Source organism: Nyctereutes procyonoides, unplaced genomic scaffold (genome assembly GCF_905146905.1).
Source record: "Nyctereutes procyonoides isolate TBG_1078 unplaced genomic scaffold, NYPRO_anot_genome, whole genome shotgun sequence".
Taxonomy (NCBI): Eukaryota; Metazoa; Chordata; class Mammalia; order Carnivora; family Canidae; genus Nyctereutes; species Nyctereutes procyonoides.
Window position 1 is genome coordinate 42739947 of NW_026575120.1, and position 23398 is coordinate 42763344.

The following is a 23398-nucleotide window of genomic DNA, read 5'->3' on the forward strand; positions in this document are numbered from 1 at the left end:
TTAAAATCGAAAACTCCTGTTCTGCGAAGGACAGCACCAAGGGAGGGAGAAGACAAGCCACAGGCTGGGAGGAAATACTGGGAAAAGGCATCTCTGATGAAGGACTGGCAGCCAACATGTGCAAAGAACCCTTAAAACTCAACAGTAAGGCGAACATGTTGATGAAAAGCGGGCAAAAGCCCTACACAGAAACCTCGCCAAAGAAGGTGGACAGGTGACGAGCACATGGATGGGTGCCCCACATCATACATCATCAGGAGCTGCAAACTAAAACCACAAGCTGATACCCCTGTCGCCATGTGAGGGTGACTAAAATCCGGAACGCTGATTGCACCAAATGCTGACAAGGATGTGGAGCAACAGGGAATCTCACTCAGTGCTCATAGGAATGCAAAACGGTGCAGCCACTCTGGAGGGCAGGCCGACAGTCTCTTTGCAAACTAAACATACTCTTACCATATGACCCGACAATCATACTTTTGGGTATTTATTCAAAGGAGTTGAAAGCCTATGCCCATAAAACATCTACACCCAAATGCTTATAGGGGCTGTGTCCCTTGTGTCCTTCAGTAGGGGGAATGGTTGAACCACGGTCCATCCAGATGATGAAATATTACGCAGAACCAAAAAGAAATGAACTTTTAAGTCATGAAAAGACATAGAGGAGCCCTAAACGCATACCACTAAGTGAAAAAAAAAAAAAAGAAAACATTCTGAAAAGACTACATAGTGTATAATTCCAACTATATGATGTTCTGGAAAAGGCAAAACTGGAGACAGGAAAGGAAGATTGCCAGGGGGTTTCCAGGTGCTGGGGAGCAGGGGAGACAACAGGCAGAACAAGACAGTTTTTAGGGCCGTGAAAATATCTGTATGATACTATCATGGCGGATATACATATTTATCCATTTATCCAAATGCACAGAATGTATGCCCTAATGGGGCAGCCCGGGTGGCTCAGCGGTTTAGCGCCGCCTTCAGCCCGGGGTGTGATCCTGGAGACCCGGGATTGAGTCCTGCATCGGGCTCCCTGTGTGGAGCCTGCTTCTCCCTCTGCCTGGGTCTCTGCCTCTCTCTCTCTCTCTCTCTCATATGCATAAATAAATTTTAAAAAATCTTTAAAAAAAAAGAATGAACCCTAATGTACTGCTATGAACTTTGGGTCATAATGATGTATCAAAACATGTTCATCCCTTGTACCGAACTAACCTCTCCATCTGTTGGTGGGAAATGTTGACAATGGGCAGGGAGGGGCACGGGGAGGGGAAATCTCTACATTTCCTGCTCATTGTTCCTATAAACCTGAAGTTGTTCTAGAAACAAAAACAAAGTCTATTTAAACAAAAAGGATGTGAGGATAAAGATTACATTTTCATCATTTATGTAGTTACCTTGCCATTGATCACATCTTTCTCAGACACTATGCAAATTCTAAATGGCTTTGTCTTTAAAACCTAGCACATACCTGACATTTTATTTTATTTTATTTTATTTTATTTTATTTTATTTTATTTTATTTTTATTTTTTTATAAATTTGTTTTTTATTGGTGTTCAATTTGCCAACATATAGAATAACACCCAGTGCTCATCCATTTTAAACATAGTGCTCAGAGAACTTAAGACAAAACGAAAAATCCTGATGCCTGTTTTACATCCAAGACTGGTTACCGCAGGATCCCTGAGAATCAGACCTGGACAATAGTATTTCTAACGCTCGGTACGTGACCTTATGTGTAACCAGCATGCCAAACCACTGGCGTAATGAAGAGGGCACAGGGTTTAGAACCAGAGAGAATGGAATTCGACCCTAACTCTGCAGACGAGTAGCCTCTCCTTCCTTGGGAAGGCCGTGTGCGGTCCTCCCGGCTCAGAGCAGTCAGCAGATTCACAGATAAGCAGTTGGAGACACACTGCACGTAGTAGACACTTTACATTGACAAGGGTCAGTAATAATAATAAAAAAAAAAAACACTCTTGGTGGGAATGTGAACTGGTGCAGCCACTCTGGAAAACTGTGTGGAGGTTCCTCAAAGAGTTAAAAATAGACCTGCCCTACGACCCAGCAATTGCACTGCTGGGGATTTACCCCAAAGATTCAGATGCAATGAAACGCCAGGACACCTGCACCCCGATGTTTCTAGCAGCAATGTCCACAGTAGCCAAACTGTGGAAGGGGCCTCGGTGTCCATCGAAAGATGAATGGATAAAGAAGATGTGGTTCATGTATACAATGGAATATTCCTCAGCCATTAGAAACGACAAATACCCACCATTTGCTTCAACGTGGATGGAACTGGAGGGTATTATGCTGAGTGAAGTAAGTCAATCGGAGAAGGACAAACAGTGTATGTTCTCATTCATTTGGGGAATATGAATAATAGTGAAAGGGAATATAAGGGAAGGGAGAAGAAATGTGTGGGAAATATCAGAAAGGGAGACAGAACATAAAGACTCCTAACTCTGGGAAACGAACTAGGGGTGGTAGAAGGGGAGGAGGGCGGGGGGTGGGGGTGACTGGGTGACGGGCACTGAGGGGGACACTTGACGGGATGAGCACTGGGTGTTATTCTGTATGTTGGCAAATTGAACACCAATAAAAAATAAATTTATTATTAAAACAAAACAAAACAATGAAAAAAAGGGTCGGTAATAACAACCCCGAGGCTGTGTACAAGGTGAGTGGGGTCTTCAATGCCTAAGAAATTGTGCCCATGATAAGGAGCCCAAAACATATAGTTATTGCCGTCCCTGGGTTTAAGCTCTCATTCTTAGAGCATAATTTTATCAAGGATCAGATTTAAAAACCTACGGATGTTACTACCCGAGCTTCCTGTACTATCTCTTAATCATAATAAAACAGTACTTCATTCAATAAAAAGATAACTGAGAAGTGTCGCTACTGTCTCAATCGTATCTCACAGCCACTCCAGAAAAGCAACAATTACCTGCAAACCATAAATAAATAAATAAACAAACAAACATATAAATAAATGAACTAAATGATCACAAGGAAAGCAAGAACTATGAAGGAAAGTCAATTATATCCTGTAAACATTTACGTGTTCATAGCGAAGGAGCCTAAATAATTTTAATATGACCAAAATACCATAGGCAAAAAGAGGTCAACAAAGTAGTTTTATAATCGAGGATCACGTGGAAATGTTTTTTTTTCAAAGATCGTAAAAGCAAAAATATTGTATGTGTAGCAATAGTATATAGTTTTCCGTTTTTACGAAGTAGGCAGTTAGATTATTTCCAGTGTGAGGCGAGTTCTAATACAGCTATGATGAGGATCTTTGTGCACATCGTGTGTGTGTGTGTGTGAACTTTTGTTCTCATTGGCTCTGCAGTACGGGCCAGATCGTTATTTTTTAAGACCACATTGGGCCCAAACTTCTGACCCTTTTAGGAATAGTATTATCAACCATAAAGAGCTTCCCAGGAAACTTCCTCCTCTTCACAGGTCCATCACCCATTTATTAAGCACCAATGTATTAACATAGATTTATTAAGCACCAGAGTATTACGCAGAGTAGGTGACGTACCAGGAAGGGAGCCACTGCCTTTAGCCTCAAGGGATTTGCAAATACGTGGGAGGTGAACAGGAGGCTCGTGATGAACTATGTGTTAATATTTGGCGTAGGGAGCCATGGCCGCATGTGTCTCAACAGCCTTTGGATTCATCTACCTGGATTGCAAGCGGCAGTGTCGCCATGAGTGTAGATCCTCATGGAACCAACATGATTCTATCTGACCAGCTTTCAAGAATGCTGAGCTTATTTTATATGGTTGGAGTATTCTCTGCGGAATAGATTGGCTTTACTTTTTTATCTTATTTACCTTATTTATTTATTTATTTATTTATTTATTTATTTATTTTTAGTGTCTTCAAACAGTTTGGTTCTAGCATTACCACGATGCAAGAGACCGAGGCCTCACACACTGTAGAGGAGGGTCTCTGCGCTTTGCGGTCTGGAGCGCTCACCCGTGACCCTCACTCCTAATTAAGTCGGCCGAGACGTGCAAAGGCACTTGGACACTCACGTTTACACGCAAGAGGCTTCCCCGTGTTGTTCCATAACCCATCCTCCCGGCACACGGCCGCTGCCTGCTGGCCCGCCTCCAGCTGGAAGCCCTCGCTGCATTCGTACGTCACTCTGCTGTCCAGTGTGAACTCGCTGCCCACAAAGGAACCGTTTCCTGGGGACTCCGGGATTCCGCAGGATACAGCTGGGAAGAAAAGGCGCAGATGCAGTTAGTCTGCAAGGCTCTCCCACCTTCCCTCGTCCTGCTCGTAAGTTCCATCTGCTCGACGTTTATGTCTAATGGGGGGGCACAAGTGGACCCATTTTCCAAGTTTTAAAGATTCGGGTTTTAACGATAAGGGTTTGTGAGAAGCCGTGGAAAACTGCTCAGAAAGGAACGTCTGTGTGGCCACCATCCCCGGAGGTAAGCCTGGCTGTGCGGTGCCGCTTAAGGACACCGCGGTGCTCGCGACCGCACAGCGTCGTGCTTTGTGCCCAACCTAGTGTGGCAAAGACAGGATGGAACCGTCATCTGTACCATCTCAGAACCTACTGACGCCTTGATGCTGAGATTCCTCAGGAGTCAGAACTGAAGTAAACTGTCTAGCCTCCCCCGATGTGCACCTCCCCACCCCCCACAGCATCCTCCGCAAAGCCCCCCGCAGGTCCACGGAAGGCAAGTCCCTCACCCAAGACCATGGATGCCTGCACCATCACAGTCTCTGTTATTTGACAAATTACCTGTCGGGGGATCTAAAACCCAGGGGGACAAAGGGAAAGCACCAGGGCAGAGGCCCAGCCCTACGGGTACTAGGCACATCTGCTTGCCGTGCGAGGCCACGCAAGAGGGGGATGAAGGAAGCCACGTGACCGAAAGACAAGGAAGATGGAGGGAGACTTCGGTGTGAATGCATCTCCTAGCTCCAATCCAGATTACCTACTATGAGACAGAAAGAGACAAAACAAACAAACACAAGACACCTCTCAAGTGAAACGACTAGAAGTTACCGTAAAGGAACAAAATGGTTAAGGGGACAAAGGGATGGAGAATAACGCCCCATGACAGGTAGAGCATGCAGGGGCACCTGTCAAAGGAAACTTTCCCGATAACTAGAGTGATGGCCTCCGTTTGCTCAATCAATATTCAAGGTATTATTCATCTCGTGGATTTTAAACTTGGGTAATTAAGAATTCTTTTTCACACCACTTCCAATGAGAAGACATGTGTAGCCTGTTAGAGTTGGAAGGATGCGATGAAAGACTTCATAAGAAATCGTAGTTTTAGGGGATCCCTGGGTGGCTCAGTGGTTTAGCCCCTGCCTTTGACCCAGGGCGTGATCCTGGAGTCCCAGGATCGAGTCCCGCGTCGGGCTCCCTGCATGGAGTCTCCTTCTCCCTCTGCCTGTGTCTCTGCCTCTCTCTCTCTCAGTCTGTGCCTCTCATGAATAAATAAATAAAATATTAAAAAAAATAGAAATCATAGTTTTAGAAATGACAAAAACTGGTGGTCAGAAAGATAAAATGACTTGACCAGGGTATTGGAGCGACCTGTGACTCCCACCTGAGACCACATTCTATTCTACAAGAGCCCCAGAGAGGAGCACACTGGGCTAACTACCGTGGTTCGCTCGGAGTCTTTTGGTTGTTGTTCCGTTCTTTGTTTCTATAGTATGTTATTGAAAAAATGCAATAGAGGATTATGAAAAAGGTAAAAAAAATAAATAAATGTTGTGGCAGATAAAAATCAAAGCTCTAGAAACTCCCAAGTACTCAAATTTATCTTGGGTTTAAATTTCTAATCAGCTATTTCAACCATCCAAAATACTACATACATAGAGACAGAGATAGAGATAGAGATAGAGATAGAGATAGAGATAGAGAGAGATAAAGATACATAGAGATAGAGATAGAGATACATATAGATAGAGAGAGATGTAATATAGGTATATTTGAAGCATTCTATAATAAAAATTGGCAGTAGATCAGAAATAAAATAGTTAGACATATAGACACGATTTTGGACAAAGAATTTAAAATAATTAATGACCTCCGGCTTTCTAAAGCCACTGCTTTATTGAGGCAATGCGTCAAGTATTAGCAAAATGTTCATCTTGACATATTGAATGCAGTGGATGTTATTTGCAATTGGATCCCTCAGGATCACCAACCTCTTGTTTCTTCACCAATTCCTCGCAGATTTCACTCAAATCTCAATTTCATTTGTTCGTTCTCACAAACCTTAATTTCTCTCCCACCTGCTGGAGCATGCCCAGTGCCCAGCTGCCTTCTAGCTCTCGTTTGGGGTGAGTGCGAGCGAAATGGCATTTCTCTGGCAGGTGATATTCTACAAATACCCATGAAACTCTACCTTAAAGGGATTCACATCCTGGAGGCCAGCACAGAAAAGCTTTCTGGCTACTTCTGTTAAATATGGAAGCTTATTTCACATGTGAACCCTGATTCGAGGGAATTAAGGAGACCCACTTTCTGGCATCTGATCATCCACCGGGAATCTTTTTTTGGCCTTGAGCTATAGGTTTTCGCCTCGACAGAGCGTCTTAACAGTAGGCTGCTTGGACGGGCTTAAAATAAAGGTTGGCAATCAATCAACCATGGCACTCTCACCCTTCTGATTCAATGGAGATAAATGGCATAATCTTTACAGACTTAGAGGCTTAGGTTCCTGAGATGAGGGAGCCTCCTGCTAACATCTAGAATTGGTTCATCTATTCATTCCTCCCCAAGATTGTGCGTGATTACTAAGTGACAGATATTCTTCACATCAATTTTTAAATGTCAATGAGCTAAATGCATGAGACTTTCAAAATATGTAGAATGTTCTTACTTTTATTATAGCTAAAGGGAGTAAATCTTCATTTTTTTAATTGTACTAATAGAGCATTGTGTTTCCCAGCGACCTAGGCAAATGACCACACACCCATCCTTTAAAATTACCTTCTGTTGAAGAGCATGGACTTTAAAATCAGACTTCTGTACTAGTTCTTGCCTCTGACATTTGGCGGCTCTATGATTTCAGTTAAAAGACTTAATCAATGTTGTCTCATTGCTTTCAGGTTAATAACAGCCGCCTCAGAGGTAATGTGAGGAGTAAATGACATAATATATACAGAACAACTAGCACCAGGTTCATCCAGTGTAGGCACTCAATAAATAAATAAAAAAAAAACTTTTAGCAGTCATAGTTATATTCACAATTGTCATTTATACTTATTTTTTTGCAAATAAAAATATGAGTTGCAAGGACTAACTCCTTGTAACCTTTTTACTAAAGAGGCAAAGAGAAAAATCAGTAGTAACTTAGCTTATTTCTATCACATATCTCATGGGATATTTAACATTTTGGTTTCAAATACATAAATGGAATAGCTACTCGATGGTCCAACTTCCTACTCTTCTTTTATAACATGAACACCACGTGGGATTTCTTTTTTTACATATCCAAGACCAAACAGGAATCCTCCTGTCTCTGCAGGTTTAAACACATCTCTGACTTTTCCCCACTTCTTTAAATAATCATTCCCTGTAACCTACAATGGCTCCATTTCTCTCTGCCGCCCATCAGGTTTCAACACAGCACCATTCACTTTTCTTTCTCTTCTTTTCTTTTCTTCCTTCTTTCCTTTCCTTTCCTTTCCTTTCCTTTCCTTTCCTTTCCTTTCCTTTCCTTTCCTTTCCTTTCCTTTCCTTTCCTTTCCTTTCCTTTCCTTTCCCTTTCCTTTCCCTTTCCCTTCCTTTCCTTTCCTCCTTCCTCCATTTTCTTCCCTTCAAAGAGCTCAGTGATTCTTGGGCTTTGACTTTTGCCTTAGGCTTATGATTCTCATGCCTTGACATCCAATCAGTCCACTTGGTGTTGCAACCACAGCTGCCTATTGAATGTCCAGTTGAGCAACGCCCACATCTCAAGCTAAATGGGCTTAAGTTCTTGGGCTGCCACCTGACCTTCCCAGTAGCTGTCCTGAAACTTTCTCCCAGGAAGGCAGGTCAGGTTCTTTCATTCACTTATTTCTTTACACAGCCTGGATTTGGTTGGTGGCCAATCGCTGTCCACTCATCTGAACATTTGCCTCATACTCCAGCAGTATCCTAGCTCACTTACCCATTATCTCAAAATGGAAGGTCTACCTTTTCGTTGTCTGGACCCCACTTGTATGGCTAAGGCAAGCCCAGGGGGAGATCAATCACCCCTTTCATAAAGCCTGGAATAAAAATAGTATCCTATGGCTGGCTAAGGTAAGAGATACATCCAAGTAAGAACATCTGAAATAGGACATCCAGAAAATCTGATAGGCACCAAGTTTATAATAAAAAAAAATCTAGTTGAACATCAGATATGACAGGAGCATAAACAAAAATGAAGGACCACCGATAAGCTCGGCATAAGAGCCCCGGAAATGCTCTGTAAACTAGGATGTGCCAAGAGGTACAGAAGAGGACCCGCATTGCAAGACTCTAATGCAAAACCCTCATACATTCTGCTAAACCATAATGAAGAACAATGCAGGAACGTATCCTGTGTCCCACATGTAGACAGTGGATTTCTGAGGGGTTAGAAGTATACAATTTGAGCATATAAGAATTCACTATTATTTAAAATTTATGTATAAGCATGTCTACTCATAGATATAGATAAATGTTAATTAGGAACTCTAATAGAAATGGGGTGCCTGGGTGGCTCAGTGAATTAAGAGTTTGCCTTCAGCTCAGGACATGACCTCAGGGTCCCAGGATCAAGCCCCACATCAGGCTCCCTGCTCCATTGGGGGGTCTACTTCTCCCTCTCCTTCTGCCCTGCCCCTTCCCACTCATGTGCGCTCCCTCTGTCTCATATAAATAAATAAAATCTTAAAAAAATAATTCTAATAGAAGAATATTCCAAATTACCACCTATAATTTGGTTCTACTCTATAATATCTGTGCCTTCATTTGTTTCGTGTTTATAACCATGCCGTAGCCAAGTCACATGAATTTGTTATAGTCTAATAAGAAAAACATTGGAAGCAGATAATATGGAAATCATGTCACTTTTTATTCACTACAAGCCTATTAGATAAAAAGACCTTTAACAATATTTTTGCTGACTATAGAATTCTGGTTTGATTGTTTTCTTTCAGCCCTTGGTAAATGCTGTTCCACTTCCTTCTCCCACCAGAGTTTCTGATGAGGAACTGTCACTACGATTCTTATTTCCCTATAGATGATCCATTTTGTCTGCCTGGCTTCTTTTAGGAGATTCTCTCTTTGCCTTTAGTCTCCAGAAACCCTACCATGAGGTTCCTTGTTGTGTATTTTTTTGAGTTTCTGGTATTTGGGGCTCACTTAACAGTTTGGATCAGTTAGGTGTACATATTTTGCCAAATTTGGGAGGCTGTAGGTCATCCCTCTTCAAGCACACTTTGTCAGCCTCTTCATCTTTCTGCTCTTCTTCTGGGACCCTGATGACACACAGGCCAAGTCATTTGTTACAGCTGCATGGTCCTGGAGGCTCAGTCCATGGTCCTGGAGGCTCAGTCCATGGTCCCTCATCCATGGTCTTGGAGGCTCAGTCCATGGTCCCTCGTCCATGGTCCTGGAGGCTCAGTCCTTGGTCTGGGAGGCTCAGTCCATGGTCCCTTGTCCATGGTTTGGGAGGCTCAGTATGTGGTCCTGGAGGCTCAGTCCATGGTCCTGGAGGTTCAGTTCATGGTCTGGGAGGTTCAGTCCATGGTCCGGGAGGCTGAGTCCATGGTCTTGGAGGCTGAGTCCGTGGTCCGGGAGGCTGAGTCCGTGGTCCGGGAGGCTTAGTCTATGGTCCGGGAAGCTCAGTCCATGGTCTGGGGGGCTGTTAATTTCTTCTGAAGAATATTTTCTCTCTGTTTTTCAAAGTGGGTAATTTCTATCATTCTACCTTAGAATCAGAGGAGAGGAGTACTTTCTTTTGTTCTCCCTATTTTGCCGTTGGGTCCATCTACTGAGGTTTTTTTTTTTTTAATCTCAGTTATTGTATTTTTTAGTTCTAATCATCCCATGTGGTTATACTTTGTATCTATTAATTCTTTGATGAGACATTTTATTTTTTAATTGTGTATACAGACTCATAGGCATGATCTAATAAAGTGCTCATCTACACTGTAGTTGTCGATGATGCCTGCTTTAGACTCGGGGAGCATCCTGGCATCTGTGTCCTCTTGGCTTTGCTTCTATTGACTGTCTCCTCTCATTTAGTCTGATACCTTTCCATTTCTTGGTGTGATGGGTGATATTGCATTAACACCTGGACATTGGGGCATTATATCATTCATATGACTGGCACTTGTTTAACCTTGTGTTTTTCTAGGGCTTTTCTAACAGCCCTCTAGTTGGTAGAGAGGTCCCATCTCTACCTCCAGTGGGGGTGGGAGTCCAGATGAGTGAGGTCCCTGCTGGGCAAGGTGGGAAGTCCAGCTTGCCTCCAGGTCTCCACTGATACTTCCCTGGCTGGGAGAGTAGAGGGAACTTCTTTACTGCTTCCCATGTGGTCCCCACTGACATGGAGAGAGATGATTTTGTCACAGTGGAGGAATAGTGACAGTTCTGAGTCCCAAATATGTGTTCTCTAATACCACCCAGCACAGGCAGTTGAGGGCAGCTCATCAGCCCCAGGTAGGGCGGGATCCACTTTCCCAGGAAGATTCCCTGATGCTGCCTCACAGCCTCTGTAAGGTTTGGAAGGAGAATGGTTACATGAAATATTTCCTGTCTGTTCTGGCTTTCCCTTCCCTTTCCTTCCGGCAGAGAGAGCAGGTTTCTCTTGAAAATTTGTTGCTGTTGTTGCTGCCTGTGCCCACTGGTGTTTCAAGGTGATGAGCTTCCCCAGCGTCCTGCTGGGGATTCAAGGCAGTAAAGACAACCCTCAAGTGTCACCATTGGGTTTTTCTTTTGTTCCAAGGCCTAAGCCAGCCTACCATCTTGTCTCCATTTTTCAGAGTTTTCTTACAGTTGCTTTCTTTATATAATTTCCAGGGATTTTAGTTATACTTAGGAGGTAAAGTAGAGAAAAGAACATCTGCTTCATCTTCCTGGAAGTGGAAGTTGGAACATCCTTTTAAAACTCTTCTTGTTCTAGGCCAGAAAAGAAAGGGTTTGGGGATGGACTGATGATGTCGGCCGCGGGAGACGTGAAGAAGCCTGGGGGCCGTGGGGCCTGGAACAGCTGACCGCCTCAGCCTGCTGCCTCTATTCCACTTACCTGCTACCTCTTACCTCAGTGGTGCCTGGAGACCACCTTCCTCATGGTATAAAAGTCCTCAGAGGATGGAAGGTCCATACAGGTTTTCATCTCTCCCACTGCCTTGAATATCACGGCTCTCAATAAGTGTGTGTTAACTTTATTTATGGGAAATGATATCATACTATCAAAGGTATAATGTCAAGGTTTCTCAAAAACTGCTGCACAGAATTTCAGTATATGGATTTATTAAGTTCATGATCTGAGCAACCAACTGTAAGAAAATGTCTCCCTTTAAGTTTGCAATGTGCAAGTACTCTATCTCAATTCTGAATGTTTTAACTGGCCACATCATGTTGATGAAAATGATAAATCTTAAAATTACGGTCTGTAACTACCTATGAAATTCATTTTTTCTTATGAAATTCTATTTAGGCATTTTTTGTTATTTTCAAGGATGTGTAGAATTTTATTTTCACTAAGATTTTCTCTAGAATCATTGATATAGATACTTATAAAGGAGTTCTATTTGGATGAGGAATTATCCTGTGGTTTCTTTGTGTTTTCCTGAAGGTTAGGAAACTAAACTTACATGCATCCCCTAATAACTTATCTAGTTACTAGACATTCATAGAGATTATCTTAAAATTCTAAATCCTTAAATTTGTTAAAGTTCTGAATAACCTTGGCCACATTTTGTGATGAGTTTCAGGTTATTCCAAACGGCCATTATTTTGTCAGTGACAAACGTCGGATCTCTTCCCGAGAAGAAATATTCCCCACTTTGATAGCATTCAACCTGACCTAACGAGCATTTCTGCATTTCTGTGAAGTAGATAAGATAAATATAATTATTCTTAATATATGATGAATGCACAGGCTTTTTGGGGAGATGGGTTTGGGGATCAGCAGTGGTGCCCCACCCCACACAATGTTTAGTAGGGTGGACAATTTTGACTCTGGGCAAATAGAGCTACAGAAACAATCTAGCATTGTTCACTGGGAGCATTTGGGACACATCTAAGATATATTTTGCACATCCTGACAACCAATGAACAAGAACAATATGTTCTTTCACTCACTTAACAGCATTTATCATCTACTGCGTGCCAGGGTGGGTACAAAGCACGGTGTAAACAGCGGATACAACCAAGCTTTTCCTTTTCTTCTTGAACCTTAGGGCCTACCAGTGAGATTTTACTATTACTGGATGAGACAGATTGGCTCAGAAACAAATATACAATTATGGATTGTAAAAACTGTAATTAGTGTCACAAAGAGACAGAACAAGGTGCTCAGAGAATGAATAAAATGAGGAATGTTATTTAAAGTAGGGCCGGCGGGACCTCAGTTAAAGCCTCAGTACAAAAGCACTTGGGCTCAGGCCGGGGGTTCCCGGAAATATCTTTATGGAGGGGAGGAGGCCTTACCTGAGGCAGGAAAGCACTGATTGGAAGGCTAAGGGGGGGGGGAATTGGAGGTCAGGGGGCCATCTAAAGTGAGGACTGAGAGGTAAGTAGAGAAGGCGTTATTGAGAGATACTGTCAAGAGTCTGGATTTTATGCTACATACTTCAGGACACTGGGAGGCTTTCAGCTGGGCAGTACACAAACCCATCAGTGTCTCAGTGAGGCCGTTCCCACCACTGCCACTGTTTATAATTCTACCCAGAAGCTTCCTCGACACAATCAAGAGAACTGTGCCTGCAATTCCATCCACACCTCCTGCCACCCTGTTGCACAGAGTCTCTTCCCAAATGGCCACAACATGAAATAGAGAAGAGGAGAGTACAGGCAGGTCTCTGCCTCCCTCTTACCGGCACAGTTAGGAATTGCCCGGGGTGCTCCATGCGACAGAGAGCAGCAACATGGCCTCTGACTCCTAACACTCCACTACTTTAAAGGTCAATGCAAAATTATTTTGTTTAATAAATAATTTAAAACACAGTCAAATGTCTGCATTGCCATTAATAGGTTCTGTGATCTTGTTATGGGGTCCAGGTCTCCACTAGCTCAAAATGGTCAAGCATCTCTTTAGCTTTCCCATGAGTAAAATCAAGTTTCTTGATTGGCCAGGATCTTCAAATTATGGATGTTCCAATATTCATTCAAACAAACACATGGCTTTTTCATGGCGGGTTTGATAAGGAGCACAAGTAAAAAATGGCATTTGAGTAGATATTTCTGCTCGGGAATGTATCTTTGTAATGAACACTTGACTACCCCAGCAATTTCTTCAGGACCTCCCACCCCACGTGACTCACACCTGCCAGGGACGGTGTGGGATTCAATCAGGGAGCCCTGCGTCCCTCCGCTGATGGATGAGAGGAGAGCACATCCCCGGCTCGATGAGTTTACAGGCATGGATGCTGCAAGCCGGTGTACCAGCATTTTGAGTTTGGTTAACAGATTTATTGGATCCTAACTTTCTCCATCAACTCCACATAGCCAGTGATTTTGAGTAGTGACACAGGTGATACACAAAATTAATAAATAAATTCACATTTAAAACAATATTTAACAAGGAGTAAAATATGGTTCAAGAATTCCTGCATCAGGGACACCTGGGTGGCTCAGCGGTGGAGCGCCTGCCTTCGGCTCAGGGTGCGACCCTGGGGTCCTGGGATCAAGTCCCGCATTGGGATCCCTGCATGGAGCCTGCTTCTGCCTCTGCCTGTGTCTCTCGTGAATAAATAAATAAAGTCTTTTAAAAAATTCTTGAATCGAAAAGTATGTACCATTATTGTCAATATCTTTTTTTTTAAATGTCAATATCTTCTAAGTGAAATGTCACCACCATTTTCGGTGTGTTGAGAATTGTCACACAATGCAGTCATACGGAGAGGATGGCACCCCTCTACTGGTAACTTTTATTTCATGCAATCAGTCCAGGAAAACCTTTCAGTGCACACTGAGCATTGCTAGGTTGGGGCGGGGGGGCATGTTTTTTTAGACCCAAAGCAAATCTAGGTATGCTGTGTCACGTGAGCTTCACGCCTGGAACCAACTGTGGGCATTGGTGTGGGCACATTATCACAAGTGCACATATCAAGGTGGAATTAAAGCTTTGTGTGATGATTTCACATTGACTTCTCTTTAAAAATCTATAGGTAAAAGGATGGACTATTTGAAAGAACATGGATTCAGGGACGGGAAGTCTGAGTCTGTTGATTTATGACTTAGAAAATCTACCTGATTCATAGGAGCTTTGGATTCCTTATCTGTAGAATAAGAATCATCGCGTCTCTTCATCAGGATAACGTTGCAAAACAGATGTTCTAACGCACAGAGCGAAACATCTGGTACGTGTTTGACTCTAAGCAAATGGTCAACTTTATTATTTTGCCATAAAAAATAATCTTCCTTCAGATTTAATATAGAGGAAAGCATTCCTTGACTCTAGAGTGGAGCCAACTGACAACGCAAAAGGCATTGACGGACAGTTTTCCTTTCATTATGCAGAGCAAAGAAACAAGTGACCATCGACCTCTCAGGCCTGGTCTGCCCCCGTCTGGAGAGATTAGTTGGCACTGGGCTGACTGTGCGGACGGACGGTTAGCACTGGTCAGGCCATCAGTGCCTCCCCAGTGACCCGAGAACTAGGACAGATCCAGACCTGCTAAAAGCACTGAGCACAGGGGCAGCTGGGGGGGGGGGGTCACTCTGTGAAACGTCTGCCTTTGGCTCAGGTCAGGGTCTCAGGGTCCTGGGATCGAGGTCCGAGTTGGTCTCCCTGCTCAGCACAGTCTGCTTCTCCCTCTCCCCCTGCCCTTCTCCTGGCTCCTGTTCTCTCTCTCTCTCTCTCTCTCTCTCTCTCTCTCTCTCTCAAATAAATAAAATACCTTAAAGAGAAAGCACTGAGCACAGGATGCAGATGACCACATGCACAGTGAGGTGGTAGAGACAGATGATGCCATTAGGAAGTCTCTAATTTCAAAAAACATCATCTCCTTTATTAGTATAATCCGGGCAGCACCCGCTCCTGAGGGCCTGGACAGAACAAAAAGGCAGAGGAAGAGTGAATTTGTTCCTTGTGCTAAAGCTGAGATGGCAGTTTTCTCTTGCCCTCAGGTAGGGGCTCTCCTGGTTGTCAGCCTTTGGATTCTGACCAGGACTTACACGCCACTGCCCTCCTGCCCTGCTGCACTGTTTTCCCTGGTTTGGGGCCTATGGACTTGGAATGAATCACACCATGGATTTTCCTGGTTCTCCAGCATGCAGACAGCACACCCTGGGCTTCTTGGTCTCTCTAATCATGTACATCAATAGCTCTAATAAATCTCATGAAGGCTCTCTACGTGTACTCTGTGAGTTCTGCTCCCTTACGGGACCCTGACTACTACAACCACGAAGGGAAGTGAGCATTGGACATGTTACGCAAATTGCCCAGATTCTGATAACAAGCAAATGGCTAGGGATCTGAGAGTAGCTGATGCCAAAGTGTGCCTGTCAGCCACTGTCCCATTGTCACCAAGGTGGCACCTGCTATATTTCACTATATTCATATTTTCTAAGTGTGACCACCAGCAATGAATAAATACATGCATAAACTGCTTACAAATACGTTTTCAAAATATAATTCTGAAAATATAAAGGCCACATTGAATTGAGCATTGATGGTAATATTTCTGGACCCTTCACTCTTATTATTATTTTAATTCTCTTTGCCTTCTCTGATTTCCCAAGTACTTCTTAGAATGACTGGATACTAAGCAGTACCCACGCGGTGCTTAGTCAGCACCTAATATATCACTGACACTGTGCTGAAGGGTGACCTAGGCAATAATGGTAAGACAGTAGGTAAAGGACCAGAATGATTGGGAGGCCATGGACCTAACCTGTCATACTGTCTTCATCTATCCACTGGGGACAGGGGCCATGTCCGACACTCAAAATAGAGTATACACTAGCATCAAAAATATCCTTCTATTTGTTTTGAGGGACAAAGAAGCACATTTCTGAGAATAAGGGCAGACAGAGGGAAGTAATGACTTGTGTTTACAGACCTTAAAAGCAAACAGATGGACACTGTTTAAAAAAAAAAAAAAAAGAAAGGCAGTTCTGAACTGGAAAATGCAGGATAACAGGATTCAGCAAAGAAGTATCTTGAGCTGTTCTAAACCTCTTGAATGTATTTAGCACCTCATGGCCCAAGGAAGAAAAAAAAAAAGAAAACATTAATTCGAAGGAAACAAAACCTGTAGAAGGAAGGTGATCCAGTAGGTCTGCATATAAATGGCTAATTACAAGGAAAGGCTCTGACTTGGCAAGCAAGGCTGGCTTGGGGCAAACCCACAGCTTATGCAAGGCTGTAGGGGGGTAACTGACTTCTGCTCATCCACTTCCAGAAAGTTGTAGGAAGGCACAGGTGCGAATGTCATAAAAAAAAACTCCAAAGGGAGGTCATTTCTTATTAATATAAAACAAAGTACCAATAAAAAGCAAGTACCTAGAGAGAAAAAGCTGAAGGAAGGGAAATCGCCACTCGAATGTGTTATATGCAAAGTCACAGGACTTAGTCTCTCATGTTTCAAGAGATCTTACCAAACATTGCATCCATCCAGCATCAAAGGAACTCACGCAAGGAACTCATGCAAGTTCCAGGTGCACTTAGGGCTGGTCTTCATGGGAATCAGTATTTTGGGGCCATCTTTGTCTAGTTTGGTGAGTGGGAGGAAGTCATGAGAAGATCATGTTTTAACATTAATCAACACAGATACACATGCTGGTTCTGATCACGGACAATCCACTTTACCTATTTCAGCCTGAGATTCACCACCTGCCAATAAGACTAGTAAAATCTCTTCTATGGTTGCCTAACCACCGAGTAAGGTTAGTAAGGGAACATTAAGCGTGGCTGCACACAAACCAACTAACACTGGTCAGTTGTCCTCTTCTTTCCTTTACAAGAGAGGAAATGGAGCAGCAAAGAGAGACCAAGTTGCCTAATGAATGGCACATGATTAAATGTGTTTCTAGCAAAACTAATGCTATGGGTCTAATAAGTTCTACTGACCTGAAATTTTGGCTATGTTTTATTAAAAAAATAAAAACACAGAAAATAAAGAAGAAATAAACATGGAATATAAATAGAGAAGGCTGTTAGGAGTGTCAGGGCAGAGCTACAGGAAGAGGGTGCTCGGAACAAGAGTCACGCTTACTTTCCCACAGTTAGAAATTCAAAACCATCCCACATTTCTGTAAGAAAAGTTTTATTGGTTCTTTAAGAAAACATAATTAAAATTCCTTAGACATATCCAACATGAATTTAAGCAACTACTAACTTGAAAGATCAATAAAGTGGGCACTCAAGACAAATTAGGGTCTTTGTCTCAGAATCAAGGACCAAAAAGCTTCTTCTCTTTTTTATTCTTTTATGACCAAGATGTAAACATGTAGAAGGGAAAAAAATGATAACAAAACCTTAAAAACAAAACTCTGCTCTATCCACGCTAAAAGATATTACTATAGGTGTCTGCTCATGCTTTTATTATCCAGTGACTTACACTAACCTTTTATTTAGTGAGAAAGTAAATAAATGAATGTGGTTAGGGCTAGACAAATTTCCCTAAAGAGGTGAGAGACTCAGAAATTCTGTTCATAAACCAAGCAAGTAGTGTGTCTGCCATTATATGGGGGGAAAAAAGGAAAAGAAATATAGATAGATAGATAGATGATAGATAGATAGATAGATAGATAGATAGATAGATAGATAGATATAAGTAATAAAGAGATGGAGAAAGATGATAGATAGGTACATACATAGGTAGGTAGGTAGGTAGATAGCCAGCTAGCCAGCCTACAAAATATCCTATAAGGGTTTCATCAAAATATGAAAAGAAAATTAGGAGTGAACTAAAACTCATCAATAAATTACAAGTATTAATAAAGCTGAGAAACTAGATTCCTTGATAATACTAGGAAAGCAATAGACATAATACAATTTGAGTCTGAGGGACCATTGTGAAAGAAAATGATTAAAGATTATAGTTTCTGTGTGTTTAGAGGCTATCACCTACTACCTGGCCAAATTGTTTCTCCTAACACTAAATGAACTATATGAACATTGGTAAATGACTCCTCAGCAATTTAAATTAAATTTTAATAATATTATGCAGATTTTCTAACGGTATTCTTGAAGGCTGATTACTAAAATTGCCCATAGGCAATGCAAAGATGCATTGGGTTGTGGACAACTGCCTGTTTTCTAAGGGCTCTGGTTCTAGCTTTCTTATACAATCTTGGTGCTTAAAGTTCATTTTCACTAATGGCCCTACTACAACAGGTAATGAAATGAAGCTTCTTAATATTTAGAACCTAGCAATTAATTAAGAATTGGAATTTGAATGTATCAAATGAACAACTTCGTGACAATCCAGTCTTGTGGTTCACTTGAAGCTCAGTCTTGGCCAGAGGGAGAACGAGGTGACGCACAGGAAGATATAATCAATCAGTGACAAATCTAAAATTTAAATTTGTTTTTTGCTGACTTTTCCATAGGGAATTGAACAAACTAAGCAGCCAATGCAAAGTCATTCTGGAAGTAGATGGGGTATAAATGAATCAACTACATTTATAAAGTAGACTCTGGGGGCACTCCAATCCTTGATTAATCATGGTTCTCTCCTGTTCTTTTGTCCTAATTTCTGGAGAAGTTCAAATGAAAATATCCAAGAACATAGTTAGCTTTAGTAAGACAATAATAATCAGTTTTTCAAAAATAGGATACAACGATATCTGTCAAATGGTTCTGTAGATTGCATATGGACTGAAATCTGATCATAATTCCAGCAGAGTCCTTTGACATTGGCTTCAAGGATAAAGAGGACGATATTACCACTCTGATAACTGCATGTAATGGAGGCTCCAGAGAGAACAGAAAATGAGCTGCCCAATTGGAAACTCACATTTAAATTTATTTCCCCCAAATGCCTCCGGCATCACAAATATGTGGAATGAAAAGCCAGTCACTTGCAGCTGAGGTGAAATCATTACTTTAAATTTCCGTTGTCAACCTCAGGAGGAGGTTCTACTTGGGATGATTTGAGGGTGTCATTAGTTATTAACAGAGAGTTATGAACCAACAAAAATCCACAAAGGTTTTCAGAGCTTCACTAATTTACCCCATCTCCTTCAATCTCTGCTCTCTTGCTCACCATGTGTCCAATGGTAAGCCAGGTGCCTGGCACAGAAGGAGCTCAATACAAATCATCTGAGGAACGAATGGGCTCTGTCCTCTACAAGATCTGTTCAAGCATGGACTAGTCACTCAGCAAACAAGGTGTACAGCAACAGCATTTCCCCTCCCGGAACACATATAGGAAGGGAGAGATTATTGGTTTTCTCTCATCTGCTAGTTGAGAGAATTTCTGCCCAATTCCTTCAGCCTCTGTGACCCCCAAATCCTCATATTTAACTTCAATGACCCCCTGTTCCAAACCTAGTTGTGTATAACAGGCCACCAGAGCTTCTTCTTGGTCTCATTGATCTTTCAGGTTGAAGAGATGGTGTAGGTCACTGAAGCAATCCTTATTTTCCAAATGAAAAATTGAGGTCCAGAGACATGGCATGAAGCTTTTACAGGTTCACACAAATCTTTAAGAGTGAATTGAGAATCAGAATTTAAATCTCAATCTATCACTTTAAAATTAGTTCAAATATCCTCTTTTATATGTATAAATAAATGTTTATTTATAAATGTATAAATATAACTGTAGTTATATGTGTAATGTATATGTATACAGTATGCCATAGCAATGTTACATTACAGATTTTATTATATAATATTACTATAGCGAGGAGAATGAGTTCACATGCTCACTTTGATAATATTAATGTAATAATGTCAAACAACATTCTTCAATTAGTATTACATCATAATGCATTATAATTATGTTAGGTCAATAAATATGTCATACAACAAACACTACAGTAAACATTCTGTTTTGATTATTATAAGATCTTATATGAAAAGTCAATGTTTGATCATATTTTATATCTTTCTCTATAGCTTTCCTCTTTCATTCCATAGGTTTAAGCTCTACCTAAACCATCTCATTGAATCTTCAGACTAAGAACTTGTGGCCATATAATTATCTGCATTTTAAGTGGGGACATTGATGTCCAAAAACCATAATGATTTTCTCAAAGGTCAGTCAGTGAGGGGTCAAATCAGCCCACAGTGCCCAATGTCTCACTGAAGTTTATGCTCTTTCAACTTCCATTGCAATGGCCTTTTTCACTGTGATAAATAACATAAAATATTTTGTGACTTCCTCTTCCCCAATATTTCTTTCCAGGAAAAAACTCTCATGGCCTGTGTCACTAATGTCTCCAGCTTTTCGTAGTTTGAAAATCACTTTCCCATTATTTTATGCCATTAACTTAAAAAAAAAAATCTCTCACTTTGCCGCCTAACATCATGCCTATTTGCTTCTTATTGAGCCGTAAGACTTTTACAGTCTCTTCAAGACTTGCAGGATTCATAACAGAATATCCCCACTCTTGACATCACGGAAGCTACAGAACAGACCATCGTGGTGTGATTCCCACTGATGATCAACAGTGCTCGTCTATACAAATCCATGTGTGTATGTATGCAATTTCCTGTTTGAAGTTCATTAAAAATATATTTCTAACACATTTCTCAATATAAAAGTTCAGGCCATATGCACAACAATAATCTTCAATGTGAGATGGCATTATCTCTCAAAAAATCCAAATTTAGAAATTAAAAAGAAAAGCCCACAATACCCACTCCCTGTTTGAGGAGCTACATCTTCCTGGAAAATGAATGTTCACCACCATCTGTCAATGGCTTTGCGGGCACAGATGGAGATGACATCAAAACAACCTCAGTGGAGACACTCCATATGAACTCTCTCGCGTGGAGTTCATTGCAAATGCGTTCTTATATTTATAACCGGCCGTCAAATGTGCTCTATTATAGAGGCAGCATCTAACTCAAAATAGAGCACCATATGCACAAGATCGTGGGTTCCAGTTCCCCTCTTATCTGACCTCCATTGTTTTCCTTCCCGTGACGTTTGGAAGTAACTCTTCCAGCAAACGAAATGCCATTGTGTGAGCTACTAGCCCGTTAGAAATTGGCAGAGTAATTATTCTCAAGATGATGTGTTCGATAGCCAGTGCTCTTATAAATTATTTTTAAAAGAAGATCACCAGTGATACGTAGCAGCAGAGTCAAGAACACGAGTGGACTTCAGAGTCAAAGTCCCAGGGCATCAAAGACCACTCCGTCCCCATTCCACGTCTGCAGAACCAAGATCCATCTTTCCGGAGTCTGTCCCTGCAGACCCAAGCTGTCATAATTAGAGGTGGGACGGTTTGCTTCTAAGCTTTTCCATGGAAGAGTCCAATTTAATAGCGTTCTCTATTAGTCTGACCCAACGAGGAATATGGAACAAGGGAATATATCAAACTAATCCACAAAACAAACACCATGCACTAAAATCAACAAAGGAGATTTGACGGTTAGTTATAACTGCCTAAGAAGGGAAAGCTAAGAATGAGCTTTTTAACATTAAAAAATTAATCACAGGATAATTCATATGCCAAGAACGCATTATTTTAAAGGAAAATGCATTAACGTGGGCTAGAGAAAGTTAGTTCACTCAGCAAACCTTCACCGCGGCCAAAACGCGTTTGAAGAACGCAATTCCTGGGGTGGACACTTACGTACGTGTGCCCAGAAATTTTCAGGCCAAATTGAAAAACTATTGGAATAACCTCAAATGTTTCATCTGTGGGTCTCTTTCTAACAGTGTCCTAGTTTTGATTGGGATCAGAAAGGCAGATGTGGCGGAGAAAGGCTGCCAAGAACCTGACCTTCTATCCGCACGCTGGTGAAGCCCTGAGGAGCTTCAGTTTCAATGCACAGAATTACCCGGGTGGGCCCACGTTTCCCAAGAGCTGTTACTTTCTAGGCCTTTTTTTGTTTTGTTTTGTTTTTTAAATTGTTATTAAAAGAAATAGAAGGCAGAGGGTGGACTTGGCAGGATTCGGTCCCTGGGAAGACTTGGAGGGTGGGAGGCACCAATGCCTGAGGAGCCTGGGCTGAAGAAGGGGGCAGGGGTGACGCGTGGTGGAGGGAGGTGGCCTCTGGAGCGTCTCCTCAGGCTGCCCCGCGAGCGTGCCCCACGCGGGGCCTTCCACAACGGACACACACCATCCGGCTGGAGGGCAGGTGTTGGAAGGCCTGGCTCCTGCTGGGGAGCATGAGGAAGCAGGTGTCGTGGGCCCATCCCCGTGCCTGGTACAGGGCCACCGGCAGCCTGTGTCCTCTTCGCGTGGGCTTCCCTCTGTCCCAATTTCCTCTTCTTAAGGGACCGCGGTCACGTTGCATTCAGAGTCCACCCTAACCACTGTGTCGCAACTCGCTTGCTTCGGCAAACATCCTCTATCCAAATACACTCACGTCATAAGGGCTGGGGACTGGGCTCCAAAGCATCTTTTTGTTTTTTTGGTGGGGGGCACACCGCGGGCCATGGCAGCCCATAGCGATAAGAAGACCCCGCGTCCCACTGTCCAGCGTCACACACCTGGCCACGGGGCACTAGGAGCTCCGTGCACCGTGCCCAAGGCCCGGGTATGCTCCCAGTTGCAGAAGCTGCTCCGATAATCATCCCATATTTGAAAGCTGGAGACCGCACCACCAGGGGTCTCACTCTGAGCTGTTCCTCTCCAGCAACTGTGACACGGACCTTATTAAGGAAGGCAATCGATGAGGTGGGGGAACCGTACTTATTTACTGATAAGGTGATATCAACGACAATTGTGGTCGGGGGCTGTGCAAAATGCTGGGGATGCTGATATAAGACATCTCTGTCTTTTGGAAAGGAGATTCTTAACACGCGTTCCCTAGATTGCTGCATCGAGGTTGTCCAGCATGTTCCTTAACCGCGGGTTCCAGACTCTGTGGGACCTGCCGGCCCAGACCCGGAGACCGGAGACCTGGGAGGCTGCGAGTCGGGGTCTCCTTCTTTTCAAGACTTTATTTATTCATGAGAGACCCAGAGACAGAGGCAGAGGCCCAGGCTGAGGGAGAAGCAGGCTCCTTGCGGGGAGCCGGACACGGGACTTGATCCGGGGGCCCCGGGCCGGAGGCAGGTGCCCAACCACGGAGCCCCTGGGCACCCCAGGGTCTCTT

General features: G+C 42.6%; 1 protein-coding gene across 1 annotated transcript in view; it reads right to left on the reverse strand.

Annotated features, from left to right (window-relative positions):
- Nucleotides 1-23398, reverse strand: part of CSMD1 (CUB and Sushi multiple domains 1) — a 1869885-nt gene that overhangs the window by 95483 nt on the left and 1751004 nt on the right. Inside the window, 1 exon segment of the mRNA XM_055335505.1 lies at nt 4046-4231. Coding sequence (XP_055191480.1) covers nt 4046-4231 — 186 coding nt within the window.